The sequence below is a fragment of the Castor canadensis genome, chromosome 1, assembly GCF_047511655.1.
Source record: "Castor canadensis chromosome 1, mCasCan1.hap1v2, whole genome shotgun sequence".
NCBI lineage: Eukaryota > Metazoa > Chordata > Mammalia > Rodentia > Castoridae > Castor > Castor canadensis.
In genome coordinates this window covers 154,255,274-154,274,112 of record NC_133386.1, presented here as the reverse complement: position 1 = coordinate 154,274,112, position 18,839 = coordinate 154,255,274, and the positions used below count along the sequence as shown (strand labels likewise).

The 18,839-nt window shown below is 36.0% G+C and overlaps 1 protein-coding gene across 25 annotated transcripts in view; it reads left to right on the top strand.

Annotated features, from left to right (window-relative positions):
* Sox6 (SRY-box transcription factor 6) overlaps positions 1 to 18,839 on the top strand; it is a 576,267-nt gene that overhangs the window by 483,548 nt on the left and 73,880 nt on the right. For all 25 annotated transcript variants that reach the window (XM_074042103.1, XM_074042097.1, XM_074042114.1 and 22 more), the window contains 3 exons: positions 4,878 to 5,027; positions 12,904 to 13,087; positions 15,983 to 16,170. In XM_074042103.1, the coding sequence (XP_073898204.1) occupies positions 4,878 to 5,027; positions 12,904 to 13,087; positions 15,983 to 16,170 (522 nt within the window). The remainder of the gene's footprint in view (positions 1 to 4,877; positions 5,028 to 12,903; positions 13,088 to 15,982; positions 16,171 to 18,839) is intronic.

Sequence of the window (18,839 nt, the reverse complement as noted above, 5' to 3'; positions counted from 1 at the left end):
TCAGTAAGCTTACAGTCTATTGAGGATAATAAGATATATGTGCGTAACTAAACACAAAGTTAAAAAAGTGGTAAGAAATCCAAGAAAGGTGCAGATCAAGTGTTAAGGATCTATATTTTACATCTCCTCCAGGGTTATATGTTTGGTCCAAGACTTTGAATCCTCCTCAGCTTCTAACACAGAGCCTTATACATAGAACATATTCTAATGATGCTAGATGTAGAAGGTGAGCTGTGAAAATGTTTTGTAAATTTATGCCTATATAATGAATTGATTACATTCTTATCCAAATCAAATTTAAAATCTTTAATCTGAAGTTGATATTTATAACTAAAATGTTTCATTAGATATGTGATATTTTAACTTTCATTGTACTCCATTTTTTAGTTCAAGGCTCATTTTACTAAATCTTATATGATATCCTACCATCCAGTCTACTCAGCCCTATAAGTTTCATGGGATGTGGCTGCAGTCCTTCCTGCTTTTAATGTATCAGCAACCACAACTCACAAGAACCAGCTCTGAGCAGTCTCAGGGTTCGTGGGGTCTTGCCTTCTTTATGTATAACTTACTTGAAAAAGGTATAAAATAAATGATTATGAGAGCTTTAGAGAAAGCAATTAACATTGCTCTAGTTTTAAAAATCAACTGTATTGTTCAATCAATCTGAAGGATCACTGCATTGAATCTTCATTTTAAAAAGTATATTTATTTCAAAGGATTTGTTTTTCTGCATTTTTCACTAGATGATCTTCCCTAAAAGACTCAGGACAGAGTAAAATAAAATGAATTATTTCCTTTTGTTCCTCTGAATTATCTAGGTAAAATGAAGGCATCTAAGATTTCATGAGTCTTTAATAATAGTAGGATATATTGATTATAATACCAGCTACTATAGTTAACATCTTACCACATCTATCCATTTCATTCAAGATAGAATTTTTCTTAGCTGGCTTAACCAAATCAGAAATTTCATGTCCCCCTTATGAAGAAACCTGACTGAATTTCAAAGCAAAGGTATACAACAGAGTAAAAAGGAAATACAAAGACAGCCTTTCTTCTGCCTGAGTTCTAGCACTTTGACTCTTACTTATGAATTTTTCTTGCCACTGAGTCATTGCATACAGAATTATGAAACTTTAATTTCTTTAGAGGCTTGTTATATTAGAAAAGTTGTTCCAAAGAAAGCAACAATCATGACATAAGCACATCTGGCTCTTGCAAATTATTCTTTATTAAGCTTTCATTTAATTACATGTGCTGAAAGGTCTGTTTTTGATTACTGTAATTTTTTTTATTTGTCCATCTGAATGATAGTAATGCTGGAAATTATATACAAACCACCTGTTTTTCTCCCCTACTAATATGGCAAAGTTTGAGCTATTTTTCTCTGTGGCTTATAGACTAGGAAGTTTTCTATTCATTATGATAGAAATTTGACTATCAAGGTAATAGAGTAATCTTGATTATAAGAGGAAAAGAAAATATTTGAATGAAATTTTCAAGCATTACATGGTGTTAAGATTAGGGTATCTGACTTCTGATTGATTATAGCAGAACAAACACATTTATTTATTGCTAGTTTTACCCAAATCCCAATATAGCAACAGTTAAGGATTAATAGGTGTAAACCTTCAAGTAGAAATAGAAAGCCCAAAAATTTGTTGGACTATTAGAAATGGATAAATAAGTTATAACTATCTTATAAAAAAGAGAAAGCTGATACCTAAGCTTTATAAACGACCTGACTCTTTGAAATGCTTAGGAATTAAAGACATCATGTATCATTGAAGGCAGAGGTAAGAGGTGGATTATAGACAAGATGACTGGTTGAAGTTGGTCCCTCCCTAACCTCATTCAACCTCATAGCTACTATCCCTTCCTCTCAAGAACCACCACCACCAAAAACTGGAATTTTGTTCTCTTGAGAAACTGTGCTTGGAAGGTTTATGTCTTGGGACATCAGGCATAACCAAGAATGAGTTATGATGTCATTTTGAAAACAGGGAGATGACATGGGTACACTAGACTGTGTGATCCTGCAGCTTCCTTCTTCTGCTTGGCTCATCTAATCATGACACACAAGACCATCTCCCAACCAAGGCAAGAATTTGAAGATAATCTCTCTAAGAAAATGGCCCAGTGTAAGAGAAATGACCTATAAATACTAACATTTGGGATTCCAAACAAAAATGCAACTTGGTGCATCATTAGTTTATACTGAAGCCTGTCAGTCAATAAGTCTACTCCCACACTTAGACTTCCCTCCCATTCAGTTTTTGATTATGACACCCATAAATGGAGTGTCATAAATGGAGTTCAACAGTCATTGAACTCCAGAGACTTTAGAAAAGCCTCTAATAGTAAAGAGCTTGAAAGAAAAAGAGATAATGCAGAGAACAGAAAAAACAAACACCAAACCTATCACTAATGTTATCCAACAGAATAGAGAACAGGATACTATAAAAAGAAGTAACCCAAGAACAAAAGAGTACACTTAGAACTTCAAGAGCAGAATTTTTAAAAAAATTCTTAGATGTTTTGGAAGATAAAGTAAAGAACTTCTGTTATACAGTGTAATAAAAGTTTGAAGAGGGATGGGTAGAAGGAAAAAATTAGAATAGAGGGTCAGTAGGAAATCCAACATTTATTTAATACAGGTTTAGGAAAAACAATAGAGGGAAGAAAGTCTTTCATAAAAATCCCAAGGAAGTTTTCTAGACTTGAAAGATACAAGCTTACAGATTAAAAGGGCTGACTGAATGTTCCAAACCATAAATATAAAATTCAATAGATAGAGGAACCTCATAGGGAAATTTCAAAACACTTGTTATAAGCAAAAATCCTGTTGCTTTCAGAGGAGAAAATAGATTCCATACAAAGGATCAGGAGTCAGAATGGCATCAAACTTCCTTAGTAATAAAAATAAAAAGACAACAGATCAATATCTTTGATACTAAGAGAATCTTTTCAACTTTAAATTCTATACCAGTCAACTACAATCAAGTGAGAGGAATATATAATGTTTTCCAGAAATATTAGTTTCTAAAAAATTAACCTCACATACATCTATCTCAGGTAGTTTCTGGAGGATGTATTCTGTCAAAAAGAGTTAACTAAGAGACTAGAAAAGATGATAGGCAGGAAACAGAAAATCCAGTACAGTCGAGGGAAATGAATTCCACATACCATAGATCTGCAGTACGCCTAAAGAACAAACTAATTCAGATTGGAGCAAGAAGACAGGAAATCCTAAAAAAGGATGTCTCCAAGAGGGGATAAAAAGGATACATAGATTACCTTATATATTCAACATACTGGATTGAATTTTGTTGATCTCTTACAGATTTTAGGAAATGAGAAAGGAAATGAGGCAAATATTATTTATTTATTTATTGAGCAGTACTGGGGTTTCATTTCAGGGCCTTATGCTTGCTTAAGCAGGTGCTCTACCATTTTAGCGAAGTCCCAGCAAGGCAAATATTAAATCTAACAAAATAAAAAGTTGAGAAAGAGAAAATTAAATACATCTCATTGCATACCACAACTGTGAGTAGTATCTAAAGAGAATCATATAAAACAGTAAACATTAATTTTAAAATTTGTGATATTACAGTAAGAAATTGGGAAGGGAAGCATGGGAGCAAATGTGGGAGTTGCCAATATAAGCAAGCTACTTTCATTTTCTATTACATGAAGTCACGGGAGAAGAATACAACAGTATAAAAGCACATACAACCTGACAAATACTAGACAAAACAGTTAAATAAGTTGAAAGAGATGGTCTCCACAGAGCAGGGAGTATGGTGGGGAGGACAGAGGAGGAAAATCCCAAGGCCATCTGCTTAAGAGGTTTTACATTATACAAGTTGAGCATGCTGTTTTGTTGTTATTTGTTTATTTCTGTTGGCTTTTAAGACTTAAAGTAATATTGAACTTATGAAACTATGTATAAGATTACTTTGATAAAATTATATAAGAAGAAATTGGCCAACCTGATTTCAATCTTAGACCCAAATTCAGTTAAATCAATGTATTTTGAGGTTAATCATTTTAAGATTTATAGTATCAGGTTGTCTGTTTTGTCATGTCTCAGGGAAGAGGAATCCTTTTAAGGTTGAGAAGATAGAATGAGTAAAAAAGATCATTGGTTTGCCAAAGAGAGCTATAGGAAATAATTCAGAAAAGACCATGAAACAGCAATGAGAATTTTATGAGGATAAACCTGGAGACCCAAGCAAAGACAGGATTTGAGGAGCAAAACCAGGTGACCAGTTCTGGGGCATAAAGAAAGCACTTTGTTTCCTTTTTCAGGCTGAGATACAAGTGGGCAGCTCCTGTGCCAGGAGAAAGAAACCTAACTTTTTGTTCTTACAGCTACAAATCTGCCCATATTCTGTTGAGGGTTATGTTATCTGCTGCCTAGAAATAAGACCTCAAGACAAGAGTGACTCTCATTGGGCCTCTGAGGTCTTGAAGGCAGTGTTCATCACGCAGAAGAATCAGAGTCCTCAGAGAAGCTTGATCCATGCCAAATAAGAAAAATATCATTCTTCCAGGAATCTGTAGTGAAGTTCAGGTTAGTTTCTTAGTTCAGAAATAATAAAATTATATGAGTGGACATACCATACATTTAAAGAAATTTTTATGGAGGTTAAGGAAGGAACAGGAATAGAACCATGACTTCCATTCCAAAGCTCCCTTTTTCTTTATTATTTGTTTTTTTCTTATTTTCCTTTTTAAGTATAGTGAAAGAGAAATTGCAAAAAGAAATTGTCAAAGAAATAGTTATCTAACAATATGGTAAGTTTTTTTTTTTTGAAACCTCATTTCAGCTGCATTTAAAGAGATCAATGTTTGTCTTCTCTGTTTTGCAGCAGCTCTATGCCGCTCAGCTGGCCAGCATGCAGGTGTCACCTGGAGCAAAGATGCCATCAACTCCACAGCCACCAAACACAGCAGGGGCGGTCTCACCTACTGGGATAAAAAATGAAAAGAGAGGGACCAGCCCTGTAACTCAAGTTAAGGTATTTGCCTTGCAGGATTGTGAAAACAGTTTGGAAAAATAGCAAACCAAGCTATGTTAGGAATAAACAGCAGGAAACAGAGCAACATAAAGGAACCCCAAAAATGTTCCTCTTTATGGTAAATTTCATGCTTGAGCATTGAGAAACAGGTGTTTCCCTTTTGATAACAATAGTGCTATATTGTGAGATCTTTACCTAACTGCAAACTCACTTCTCCAAAAAAAATTTCCCTTTTGGATTCTGGCTTTTATTTTTTAATGTTCATTGGCATAAACAGCCATGGTTTTATTGTCAGTCTTTGTCATAGACTTGCGACACTTCTCTCCACGATCCTGAAACAGGTGGAGAGCCAATTTATCGTACCAGAGAAGGAGGATCTTGAATTCTGAGATTTGAAAAAGGGGATAGGAGAGAATCTAATACTGAACTTTATATGGTTTGTTGAAGGTCTCTTCTTCAAAGCTAATTACAAATGTGGGCTCTGAGGAATGGATGGTGCCATTACCTAATCATGTTTTTCATAATTTCAGCAAGTCTAGAAAAGTGGACTGCAAATATAAAAGATCAAAAAAGTAATTATCATTAAATAGATAGTCTATCTGTGCTTCAGCCCCCAAGTTAGTTGATTCTACACATTCTTTTAGATTTTTCAAAGAAATAAATGAAAATTCATGTTTTGTTGACAGAAACATTGAGATATTTCATAAAACAGGAAATGTAAACTTATGACAATAGACTATTTTGTGTTCGGAAAGTTTGTTTCTGAATAACAGAGCACTGCAGCTCAAGCCAAAGTATTTGGTTTAATCATAGTTGTTAGGGTATACCAAACATCACTGACTTGAGCCATTGAGTATTAAATATTTTAACATGAAAAAGTCATTTTTAAGTAAGTTACCCAACTGGAACTGCACCAAACCAAGCCTTTACTTGATGAGTAAAATATTCCCTGGTTAAATTCAAGTTTATGTCTGCTTTTACCATTCCATCTTTGTGGGCCAACTAAATTTTATTACTCACTCGACCACATGCAAATTCTTAGGGAGTTCACCAGATAATTTGACTTGACTAACTGTATTTTATGTTAAAAACAAAGGAAACAGTTCTCAAACCTATTGGTAACTTACTGTATATATGGTTAAATATATATAAACCAAGATGTAAAAATGTTTTAAATTTAATTCTCCTATTATTGAAGAACTTTAAAATAATCTTAGTTTACTAATTAAAATAATTATGATCAACAAAATCTCCTATGTTTCTCCCAATAATCATTGCATTCCCTTTATATAGCATGATTGTGTATTTTAAATTCAAACATGATATAGGGTAAAGTTTGCTGAAGGTAATTAAAATAAACATAACTGTCTTTCTATACCATTTTCCCCAGAATTTTTATCTATTCTTGACTGTCCACATCAGAATTTATATTTCTATTCAAATACATGTAATACCACTTTTACTACCTGTGTCTCCTTGGACAACTTACTTAATTTCTTTCAGCCTTAATGTTCTCCTCTGTGAAATGGGAGTTAATATTATTATAGTTCTTAAATAAGACAATATGTTCTCCAGCAGTGAGTATTTCATAAATGTTGGTGGAGTAATGATGCTCACCATGGTAATAAAGGAAATGGAGTAGTGATTTTAGTGGTTGGAATTAAAATATCTATTATATACTTGCATACTGAGTGATATTCTAACTGAGCATCTAGAAAATTTCCATTGTTAACCATGCTGGAGGAACCAGGAGGAGTCAGGCTTACTTTTAACTGTTTAAAGCAATGGTTTTTTCAGGTATTTGTATTAGGAATACAGGAAAGAGATCTCTGCAGAAAGAGAAACAAGTGAAGTGAGCTCTAGACTTGTTATTCTTTAGAGGGAATTTCCAGGCAACTGTACAGGGAGCTTGGCAGACTCCTTGACATCAGAGTTCAGGCATGCTAATGTAGGTAGAATTTGTGAGGTAGAGGATCAGAGAAGAGAGAACTTCACAGAGTGAATACTGAAGATGTGCAAAAGATTCTCTGTATAGTTAGTTCAGCACTGATCAGCACATACATGTATGGAAACTACCTGAGGCCAGGACAAAATACCTGAAGGTAGCAGACAAAACAATTGCATTGCATAGTTCACAAAGTACTAGGAATGATTTGCATTCCCATTAGTAAAGTTCTTTTGACATGTGAGGCATCAAGTAGTGTTCTCAATGGGTATTGCCTTCCAGTGGGGCCAAATTATCCCTAGGTTAATGGATGTTCTGAACCTGCCAAACAAATCTGAAAAGTATTCCTAGAAAGAATCAAAAAGCTCTATGTCAGAATGAAGTCTATATTTAAGGAAATAGATAAACTCTGGCATCCAGCAAGATAAAATTAACTATGTATAGCATTCATTCAATAACAACCAAGTTTACAAAGAAACATGAAAGTATGATAATGGAAAGAAAAACTAACCAATTTTAAACAGACCCCCAAATGACACAGATGATAGAATTAGAAAAAAAGATAGTAAAAATAGTATTGTAGGAGACTTCCCAGAAGATCCAAGTGAGGAAGCAGGCAAATCTGTTCCCTAAAAAGCACCTATAAAAATGTACAAAATTGACAAAAACAACCATTTCAACACTCTGGAATACACCCGAGAAAACATTTATGCTTCTTATATGTAAGAATAGTGGCAGTCTATGACATTTTTGATAGGGCTATTTTTATTTCCTCCACTCCTAGGCTCATTTAGCACAAAGTATCTTTCAGGGTTGGCAGGCTGTAAGGACAAACAGTAACTATGCCAGCTCTTTTTGGAGTTGGTGATGCCCATGTCCCAGTCACTCTGTTGTTGGAAGTAGCAATTATTGAATTATAAAAATAAATAATAAAATGGAGTATATTTAAAGCTGAAAAAGATGATGTAAGCTCCATGAAGACAGAGGAAAACATGAGTATGATAAGACATAGAAAACCTAAATTAACTGTCTGGAGGTAGTAAAGACAATGTGAAATGAAAAATACAATGGATGGCATTAGCAACATCTTAAACATGGAAAAAAAAGCTTAGTGAAGTTGAGGACATAGCAATAAATCTATCCAAAAAAAACAAAAAAGAAACTAAAAGACTGGTCAGTATTCTGGTACAACATGAAATAGAATAATAAATTCAATTGGAGACCCAGAATGAGGAGGAAGGAACAGAAAATTATATTTGAAAACATAATGGCTGAACTTCCCAAATTGGATGAAAACTCTAAACTCAGATATTTTAGAAGTTCATTGTACCCCTCATGGAAGAAACATGGAAAAAAAATAACCAAATACTTAGCATATACATCACCATTCTTTGGAATTAAGGCCAAAAATAAGTAAGTTGTAATTAAGTACATCAGATAATTTTGACATCCATAATGGATATAACCTTATTTCTTGATATAACTATAGATTTAAAAAAAAAAAAAAGGTTGCAGCGTATACGTGACAGATTACCTGTTTCCTACCAAGACCAAAAGACCAAAATAAATTAAAACAAAAAAGCAAAAACATAGGACATCACTATACTACCAAATTAATAACTTGTTTTCCCTGGTAATTTGGTAGAAAAGAGGCCTGAGATTTGGAGTCCAGTAAACTAGAACTCAAATTCTTTCCTCCACCCCTGGCAAACCTGACTAAAATGAGGAGAGAAAAAACCCAAATTAGTAGAATCAGGAATGCAAAAGGGGAGATAACAACAAACACCATGGAAGTCCAGGAAATCATCAGAGACTACTTTGAGAACCTATATTCAAATAAATTTGAAAATCTTAAAGAAATGGACAGATTTCTAGATACATATGATCATCCAAACTGAACCAAGAGGAAATTAATCACCTGAATAGACCTATCACACAAAATGAAATTGAAGCAGCAATCAAGAGTCTCCCCAAAAAGAAAAGTCCAGGACCTGATGGATTCTCTGCTGAATTCTATCAGACCTTTAAACAAGAACTGATACCAACCCTCCTTAAACTGTTCCATGAAATAGAAAGGGAAGGAAAACTGCCAAACACATTTTATGAAGCCAGTATTACACTTATCCCAAAACCAGGCAAAGACACCTCCAAAAAGGTGAACTATAGGCCAATCTCCTTAATGAACATTGATGCAAAAATCCTCAATAAAATAATGGCAAACTGAATTCAACAACACATCAAAAAGATCATTCACCACAACCAAGTAGGCTTCATCCCAGGAATGCAGAGGTGGTTCAACATACGAAAATCAATAAACGTAATAAACCACATTAACAGAAGCAAAGACAAAAACCACTTGATCATCTCAATAGATGCAAAAAAAGCCTTTGATAAGATCCAACACCATTTCATGATAAAAGCTCTAAGAAAACTAGGAATAGAAGGAAAGTACCTCAACATTATAAAAGCTATATATGACAAACCTACAGCCAGCATTATACTTAACGGAGAAAAACTGAAACCATTCCCTCTAAAATCAGGAACTAGACAAGGATGCCCACTATCTCCACTCCTATTCAACATAGTACTGGAATTCCTAGCCAGAGCAATTAGGCAAGAAGAAGGAATAAAAGGAATACAAATAGGTAAAGAAACTGTCAAAATATCCCTATTTGCAGACGACATGATCCTATACCTTAAAGACCCAAAAAACTCTACTCAGAAGCTTCTAGGCATCATCAATAGCTATAGCAAGGTAGCAGGGTATAAAATCAACATAGAAAAATCATTAGCATTTCTATACACTAACAATGAGCAAACTGAAAAAGAATGTATAAAAACAATTCCATTTACAATAGCCTCAAAAAAAATCAAATACCTAGGTGTAAACCTAACAAAAGATGTGAAAGACCTCTACAAGAAGGAGATTGAGGAAGACTATAGAAAGTGGAGAGATCTCCCATGCTCATGGATTGGTAGAATCAACATAGTAAAAATGTTGATACTCCCTAAAGTAATCTACATGTTTAATGCAATTCCCATCAAAATTCCAATGGCATTCATTAAAGAGATCAAAAAATCTACTGTTGAATTTATATGGAAACACAAGAGGCCACGAATAGCCAAGGCAATACTCAGTCAAAAGAACAATGCAGGAGGTATCACAATACCTGACTTCAGACTATATTATAAAGCAATAACAATAAAAACAAAACAGACATGAAGACCAGTGGAACAGAATAGAGGACCCAGAGATGAAGCCACACAACTATAACCAACTTGTCTTTGACAAAGGAGCTAAAAATATACGATGGAGAAATAGCAGCCTCTTCAACAAAAACTGCTGGGAAAACTGGTTAGCAGTCTGCAAAAAACTGAAACTAGATCCATGTATATCACCCTATACCAATATTAACTCAAAATGGATCAAGGATCTTAATATCAGACCCCAAACTCTAAAGTTGATACAGGAAAGAGTAGGAAATACTCTGGAGTTAGTAGGTATAGGTAAGAACTTTCTCAACGAAACCCCAGCAGCACAGCAACTAAGAGATAGCATAGATAAATAGGACCTCATAAAGCTAAAAAGCTTCTGTTCATCAAAAGAAATGGTCTCTAAACTGAAGAGAACACCCAAAGAGTGGGAGAAAATATTTGCCAACTATACATCAGACAAAGGACTGATAACCAGAATATATAGGGAACTTAAAAAACTAAATTCTCCAAAAACTAATGAACCAATAAAGAAATGGGCAAGTGAACTAAACAGAACTTTCTCAAAAGAAGAAATTCAAATGGCCAAAAAACACATGAAAAAATGCTCATCATCTCTAGCAATAAAGGAAATGCAAATTAAAACCACACTAAGTTTCCACCTCACCCTTGTTAGAATAGCCATCATCAGCAACACCACCAACAACAGGTGTTGGCGAGGATGCGGGGAAAAAGGAACCCTCTTACACTGTTGGTGGGAATGTAAACTAGTACAACCACTCTGGAAAAAAATTTGGAGGCTACTTAAAAAGCTAGACATTGATCTACCATTTGATCCAGCAATACCACTCTTGGGGATATACCCAAAAGACTGTGACACAGGTTACTCCAGAGGCACCTGCACACCCATGTTTATTGCAGCACTATTCACAATAGCCAAGTTATGGAAACAGCCAAGATGCCCCACCACCGACGAATGGATTAAGAAAATGTGGTATCTATACACAATGGAATTTTATGCAGCCATGAAGAAGAACAAAATGTTATCATTCGCTGGTAAATGGATGGAATTGGAGAACATCATTCTGAGTGAGGTTAGCCTGGCCCAAAAGACCAAAAATCATATGTTCTCCCTCATATGTGGACATTAGATCAAGGGCAAACACAACAAGGGGATTGGACTTTGAGCACATGATAAAAGCTTTAGCACACAAGGGAGGGGTGAGGATAGGTAAGACACCTAAAAAATTAGCTAGCATTTGTTGCCCTCAATGCAGAGAAATTAAAGCAGATACCTTAAAAGCAACTGAGGCCAATAGGAAAAGGAGACCAGGAACTAGAGAAAAGGTGAGATCAAAAAGAATTAACCTAGAAGGTAACACACACGCACAGGAAATCAATGTGAGTCTATGCCCTGTATAGCTATCCTTATCTCAACCAGCAAAAACCCTGTTCCTTCCTATTATGGCTTATACCCTCTCTACAACAAAATTAGAAATAAGGGCAAAATAGTTTCTGCTGGGTATTGAGGGGGGTTGGGGGGAGAGGGAGGGGGCGGAGTGGGTGGGGCAGGGGGGAGAAATTACCCAAGCCTTGTATGCACATATGAATAATAAAATAAAAAAAAATTCTTTCCTCCATGTATGTCCATGAAGAAGTGAGTTTTTAAAAATCATTTTGACCTTCATCTCCTCATTTGTAAATTTAGAGTAATACTGCCCATCCTCACCAAGTTATTAATGGCTAAATGAGTTAACATTTGCTAATGATTTTGTTTCAGAACATTTTAGTGCAGATCTTCAAACTGACATTTAAATAAATATGGTTGCTTATGTTGCAACCATATTTCTAGAATGATAGAAGTCTTGTTCCAGGTATTTTAAGACAGGATAAATGTGACAAAATGAAGGCAAGGAACTTGGCTGTCAAGATTCTGGTTAACCTGGAGTTACAAGGCAAAAATTTGAATACTGTGCTCAGTATAGAGGGATATGCATCTTAAAATAGACATTCTGTAAATATATGTAGCAAAGAATACAAGACATCACTTTAGACATGAAAAATAAATTGCATATAATATAGTATGTAAAACATAATTATAATGTACACTTGCTCTTTGCAAAAATTAATTTTAAACATGAAGAGAGACCAGAATATAAACCACAAAGAGTGCCCACACCCAGAAAGCCACATAGAAGCCATGGTGTGGTATGTGGCTCTGTGGGCAAGGGCCCAGAAGATCAGAAGAAAGCTTTCCATGTTTCCTTTTTTAAAGTACTTGCAATTGTTTGATTTAAAATATATATTAAAAAATTAGCTGCAGACACTATTTATAGTTACAGGAACTTTTCAGAGAGAATAGCACAAAAGCACCACAGAGCTACTGAAATTTTAAATAATTCTTTGTAAATGCCCTAGGTTAATTTAGATCCCTGAAAACACATTAGGAAATTAAGCTGTAATGTGAGCTAATTCAGATTTTAATTTGGCAAAAAGAATGATCCAACTACACAGTTAATGTAAATAGAAGCATAACACAGGGAAATTAATGAGATTTCCTTCCGATGCATCTTCAAAGAGGTAGATAATTAGCTTCTTTTGTTATTATTGTAGGGGAATGTGGCATTGTCTCTGAGGTGTAAAATAACTGTGGCTTACTAAGTGATAATGTGCTTCATTTGTCTTTTTTTAATAATTATTTATGTTAAATTCTTGTAGGATGAAGCAGCAGCACAGCCGCTGAATCTCTCATCCAGACCTAAGACAGCAGAGCCTGTGAAGTCCCCAACATCTCCCTCCCAGAGCCTCTTCCCAGCCAGCAAAACCAGCCCTGTAAATCTGCCAAATAAAAGCAGCATCCCTAGCCCCATTGGAGGAAGCTTGGGAAGAGGATCCTCTTTAGGTAAATGGAAAAGTCAACACCAGGAAGAGACTTATGTATTAGGTAACAGAAAGCAAACCTGTATAGTGATGACTGATCCTTGTTTCCAACATGTTCCTTAGTAAAAGAAATACTCTTACCTTTTCTACTGAAGTGAAGAACAATTTTGTATTTTGGGTGATTAGAACTTTCGGAAAAGTCATAATACAAATCTTGCTGGGATGGGTTCTTAAGAGGATAAGTTAGATCCAGCAAATCATAGATTTAGGAATTCCTGGGTTTGGTCTGTGCTTTACCCCTAAAGTAAATCTCTGAAGATGTAAGGCCTGGCCTCAAAGATTCCCACCAAAAGTTTAAAAAAATTGTCTTTGAAACTTTATATTTTCTTTTCAAAATGTATGTGAATTTTACATCTTATCCCATATTAGTTTTATGTGAAGACAAATATGGATGATGCATTTCAATAACAGATGAAATAGCAGTGATATCTAAGAAGTCATGTCCTAGTGATCCTCTTCCTTCTTGCACTCCAAAATATATTGTGAAAGGTCTCTAGAGAGATTCACAATCCTACTTTAAAAATTTGGAGTCAAAACATGGGTTTTAAAATGAGATATGCTTGAGCTATGAAAGCCTTCACCTACTAGCTATGTGACCCAAGGAAAGTTATTTAATATTTTTAATTCATTTTTCTAATCTCTGAAAGGGGAGTAGTACTGCATTGCTCCTAAGTTGTTATGAGGACTAAAAAACAAAAACTCATCTAAAGTGCTTAGCACAATGTCTGGCACCCAGAAAGCACACAATTTTAAAAGACTAGGATAAACGAGTATCAACTTATTTACATATTTAAACTTATTTTCATATTTAAAAAATATGAAAGCACTTGTAGGAGGGAAAGTGCCAAAAAGAATTATTATTGTTTTATATTTTTATGCCTTTAAATTTCCAAATAAATGCATTGAGATTCAAAGAGGGTAGAGATTAGACCTGGAATTTCTTCACTATGTTACTACCTTCCTTGTAATTTTTAAGTCATGGAGCCTGAAATGATTATTTTAATAGATAAAATAATGTACATGCATAGCTATTTATACTTTAAAAACATTCTTGCCTATTTTGTTTCATTTCTCAATAGTAATTTTATCAGTCAGGTTGTGTGGTATTACTACCCTCATTGTACAGGGAAAGTAGAATTGTGGTTCTTGCAGGTAGAATGGCTTAATTATTAATTAGCAGAACAGGACTGGAATCCAGGTCAACCTATACATAACTCAGTACTCTTTTAGTAAACTCACAGTTGGAATATTTGCTAAACTGTGCTGAGTTTAAGTGAATCTTCTAATAGTGAGATGTAAATTTTTCTTGTCAAAATTTGGGAGTTTAAGATCTACATGGCAATCTATTCATACTTTCAGTCACAATGCCTATTTCAGGGACCCAGAAGTTTTTACTCCAAGTCAGTGGTATCCATGTGGAAGAGAGGAGTGATTCATGTCCAGCATGTGAATATAAACAATGTATTTTGGCTGGATTTTTGGAAGTGAGAAAAGAGCTAGAATAAAGATCAATAATAAACTTGATCTTGAGATGGTCCTTCTATAATCCACTTGTGCATTTTGTTTGGAAAACATCTGGTCAGTGTACGTCAGTATCAAGAGCAACAAAGATGACTATGCCACAGGCGCTGCTCCCTATACGTATACTTCAGCACAGCATATTTATTAGGTCATGAACCAGATGAACTGAAGTCTGACCTGAGCTTGAATACCGCTTTTGTCTATATAATGTTCTACAGAAATGGTCTTTTTGTCAGAAAAGCTTCAGAACAAAAAGATATGTGTTATTTAGATCCTATAAAATAACGGACTTTTGAAGACATTTGCAGAGAAAACTTTAGGAATTTTTTTCCAAACTTACATGTATATGTACATGTATTGCACACATAAGACGTGATTGTGAGCTTGACTGTAGCCTGGTTTCCCTTGTTCCTTCTATCTGTGCGTGCACACACATACACACACACATTTGCACTACGAAACGCTCATACCAGATCTCAAAAAAGTGGATCATGTTTAAGCATGCCACAGCAGCTGAAATCTATCTATCACCAAACAATTGACCTCTTTTTATCTATAACTGGGAAAACTTATCCAAAGTGTCCCTTTCACCTACAGTAAAAAGCAAGATATGAAGGAAGATTTGTTTCAGTTTGATTTTTTTCCACTCTTCCATTACAATATAAAAAAGCAAATATTTATTCTCACTTTATTTGAAGATTTGTACTTATGTGAAAGCCATGAAGATAGGGACTGAGAGCAGTGGGTGTTTGAGCTGGGGGTGGGAATGGGCTGTCATTCTCTTGGTAAATAACTGAGGCAGCATGGTGGAAGAATGCTTCATTAACCAGCCAGCAATTGGGGAATGGAGAGTGTGGCGTATTCCTTCCTGCCTCCTCGCTCCTGCGGTGGACACATGAACATGTACACACAGATGTCCCTAAAGCACATATGTAGCCTCAGAGATTTTCTTTTTCTGCTAATTCTGAGACAGTTTTCGTGCATGAGCACGCCAGAGGCAGACTTCAGCCTTCTCTCCACCCTTGCGCTATTCTCCTTCCTCTCCACCGCTCTCCTACAGAGGAGGCAAGGTTGTACGCAAATCATAGACACAGTCAGAACAGATATTATCCTGCAATATACATACAATTATAACCTAGAAACCTCTGTCAGAAGTGGGAAGACAGAACCCACATAGACTGGATTATCTCCAAGAGCTAAAAACACCAGCACAGTTTGGTTGCCCTGGCTTTCTGTGCTCTATGCATAAAATTAGTATTCTATAGGGGAGTGGATCATAGCAATACTTTAAGAGTCTAACCTCAGAAGCCTCTAGTAATACATCCTGTGTGTGCAGATATCCTGTCCAGTCTCAACTCTCCTGCCCTATTTGGAGATCAGGATACAGTGATGAAAGCCATTCAGGAGGCTCGGAAGATGCGAGAACAAATCCAGCGGGAGCAACAGCAGCAGCAGCCACATGGTGTTGATGGAAAGCTATCCTCCATGAATAATATGGGGCTGAACAACTGCAGGAATGAAAAGGTAAAACTTGTTTCCCTCCTTGACTTGATCTGCTAGACCATTCTAGGCTCCTTTTCATCTCACTTTTTTCAGGCTACTAAACATCACCCTGCAGCTGAACATGTGGTCTTCTGCCTTGAGGGCTATCCTATATTGTACTCAAATCTGTCATGTATCACATTTAAGCGTTACTTCTGATGAACAGATATACTCTTTCACACTTTGTGTGCTTGTCTCCCCGGCACCCAACCTACCTGCCTACTGATGTGTTTCTGCACACTCCAAAATACTTAGAAGTGTCCTATAATAAAGGGTACATATGATGTTATTAGAAAGAGAATAGAAAATCAGAGTATTAAAAAGGGAAGAAGCATATATGTTCACAATGAAAGCTAGTGTGATACCATAATTATCCCTTTAATACTAAGCTTCCTACCAACCAGGGCAAAACACAAAGCAATACAGTTTGTAAAATGCACTCTTTCTTTTGATTCAGTGAATGATTTATCTGGTATCTGTTCTGGATAGACTCTGCTCTAGGCACTGGGGATACAGCAATGAGCAAATCTGACAAAACTTCCTGCTGTCATAGAGCTTACAATCTAATAGGTGGACACAGATGATTTGTTTAAAAAAAGGATATAAGATAATATCAAGAGGTGGATAAATGCCATGAGAGAAAGCAGAAGCAAATTAAGAGAATAGACAGGCAGGGCACCTGTGGCTCGCACCTGTAATCCTAGTTATTTGTGAGGCTGAGATGGGGAGAATGGAGGTTCAAGGCCAGCCTGAACAAATAGTTTATAAGACCCCCCTCATCTCCAAAATTACCAGAGCAAAATGGACTGGAGGAGCAGTAGAGTTCCTGCTTTACAAGCTCAAAGCCATGAGTTCAAACCCTGATCTCACCAAAAGAGAGAGAGAGAGAGAGTGAGAGAGAGAATAGGCAGTTATAGGATAGTTATTTTAGATTAGGTGACAAAGACTCACTGGGAAGTGACACTGAATAGAGACCCAAATGAAGCAATGGTGTTGTTATATGAATAGCAGGAAGAAGGCATTCCAGGCAGTAGGAACAAGGTTAGAGGCCAGAGTAGTACAAGAGAAGAGAAAGCATGGGGATATGAAGTAAAAGTAAAATGCTAGTAACAAGTAAAAGTCTACCATGCAGAACATGTTAGACTTGGTGAATCTTGGAAAGGTTCTTCCTTTTTCCTGCACGTGATAGTAATCCCTGGACTGCTTCTGTACAGGGTGTAGACATGATCAGATTTACATTTAAAAAGATCATTTAGATTAGAGGCATGGCTCAAATAGGAGAGCACCTGCTTTGTACGCATGAAGCCCTACATTCAAACCCCAATCCCACCAAAAAAGAACAAAAAAGGACTGGGCACCGTGACTCATGCCTGTAATGCTAACTACTTGGGAGGCTGAGACTGAGAGGATTGCAATTCAATCAAGGCCAGCATAGCCAAATAGTTTACAAGACTCCATTTCCAAAATAACTAGAGCAAAATGGACTGGGGATGTGGCTCAAAGGGTAGAGTGCCTGCTTTGCAAGCGCAAGGCCCTGAGTTCAAGCTCCAGTCCCACCCAGTCCCCCCCAAAATATATATATATATCATTCAGCCTTCTGTGGAAGAATGGAAACAGAGAACCCAGCTGAGAGGTGATTGTAAGAGACAGTGTGAAAAATTCTGAATACCTGATATAATGAAATATTCTTTTTTTAATAGATAAAAATACTTTCCCCATGCTAAAAACATGGGAGTGCTGCATAAGGACAAATGAGTAGCAGGATGGTCCAGTGGTAATAGTTTCAGAGTAAATTTAAAAAAATACTTCCGTTCATATGTTTATTTGTTGAAGGCTAAGAATATAACAAAGAGCCTCCTCTTTGTTTCAGTCTTGCTAATTCTAGTATGGTTGCTGTGGCAGGGACTCCATTCATCACAACAAAACAGTTTCCCAGTTCCTTGAAGAATTTTTAGATTTACCCGTGAAAGAACTCAGAAGTATGTGATATTGTCCAGTGTTTCCCTCTCAAAAGGTCTGGAAATATTTGTTGGTCTTTTTAATTTTTTTAACACTCTGAGTTGCTTAAAACAATTGGCACATATGCTCTCACAGTTCTGGAGGCCAATCCCCAAGCAAGGTGTCCACAGGTCATGTTCTCTCAGCTCTAGAGGAGAACCCTCCCTTGCCTCTTCCTTGCTTTTGATGGTTGCAACATGTCTTGCCATTCTTTGACTTGCAGCTGCTTCACTCCCATTTCTGTCTCTCTTCGCTAGTTTCATTCCTCTGTGTGTGCTGGCCTCTGTGTGTGCCCGTGTTTAGGGCCCACCCTATTTCCCTGTGACTATATTTTAACTTGATCACATCTACAAAATTTTATTATAAATAAGGTACCTGACATTCACAGGTACCTGAGATTAAAACTTGAATTGGGAGCACAATTCAACCCATTACAGTAGGATACAGAGCTACTGCTCACCTTAAATCAATCTTTTAGTCTTACCTACTATACTCTTGGGTATATGATGGGCCTCTCAAAGCATGTATGTGACCAAAGCCCTCACACAGATTAGGAAGTTTAGCTCTGAAAGAGTGTTGTCTTCCGAAAGCTTAATAAAGAATTTGATTTCATCCTCAGTTCTCAGTACACTGAGTTACATATGAATATATAT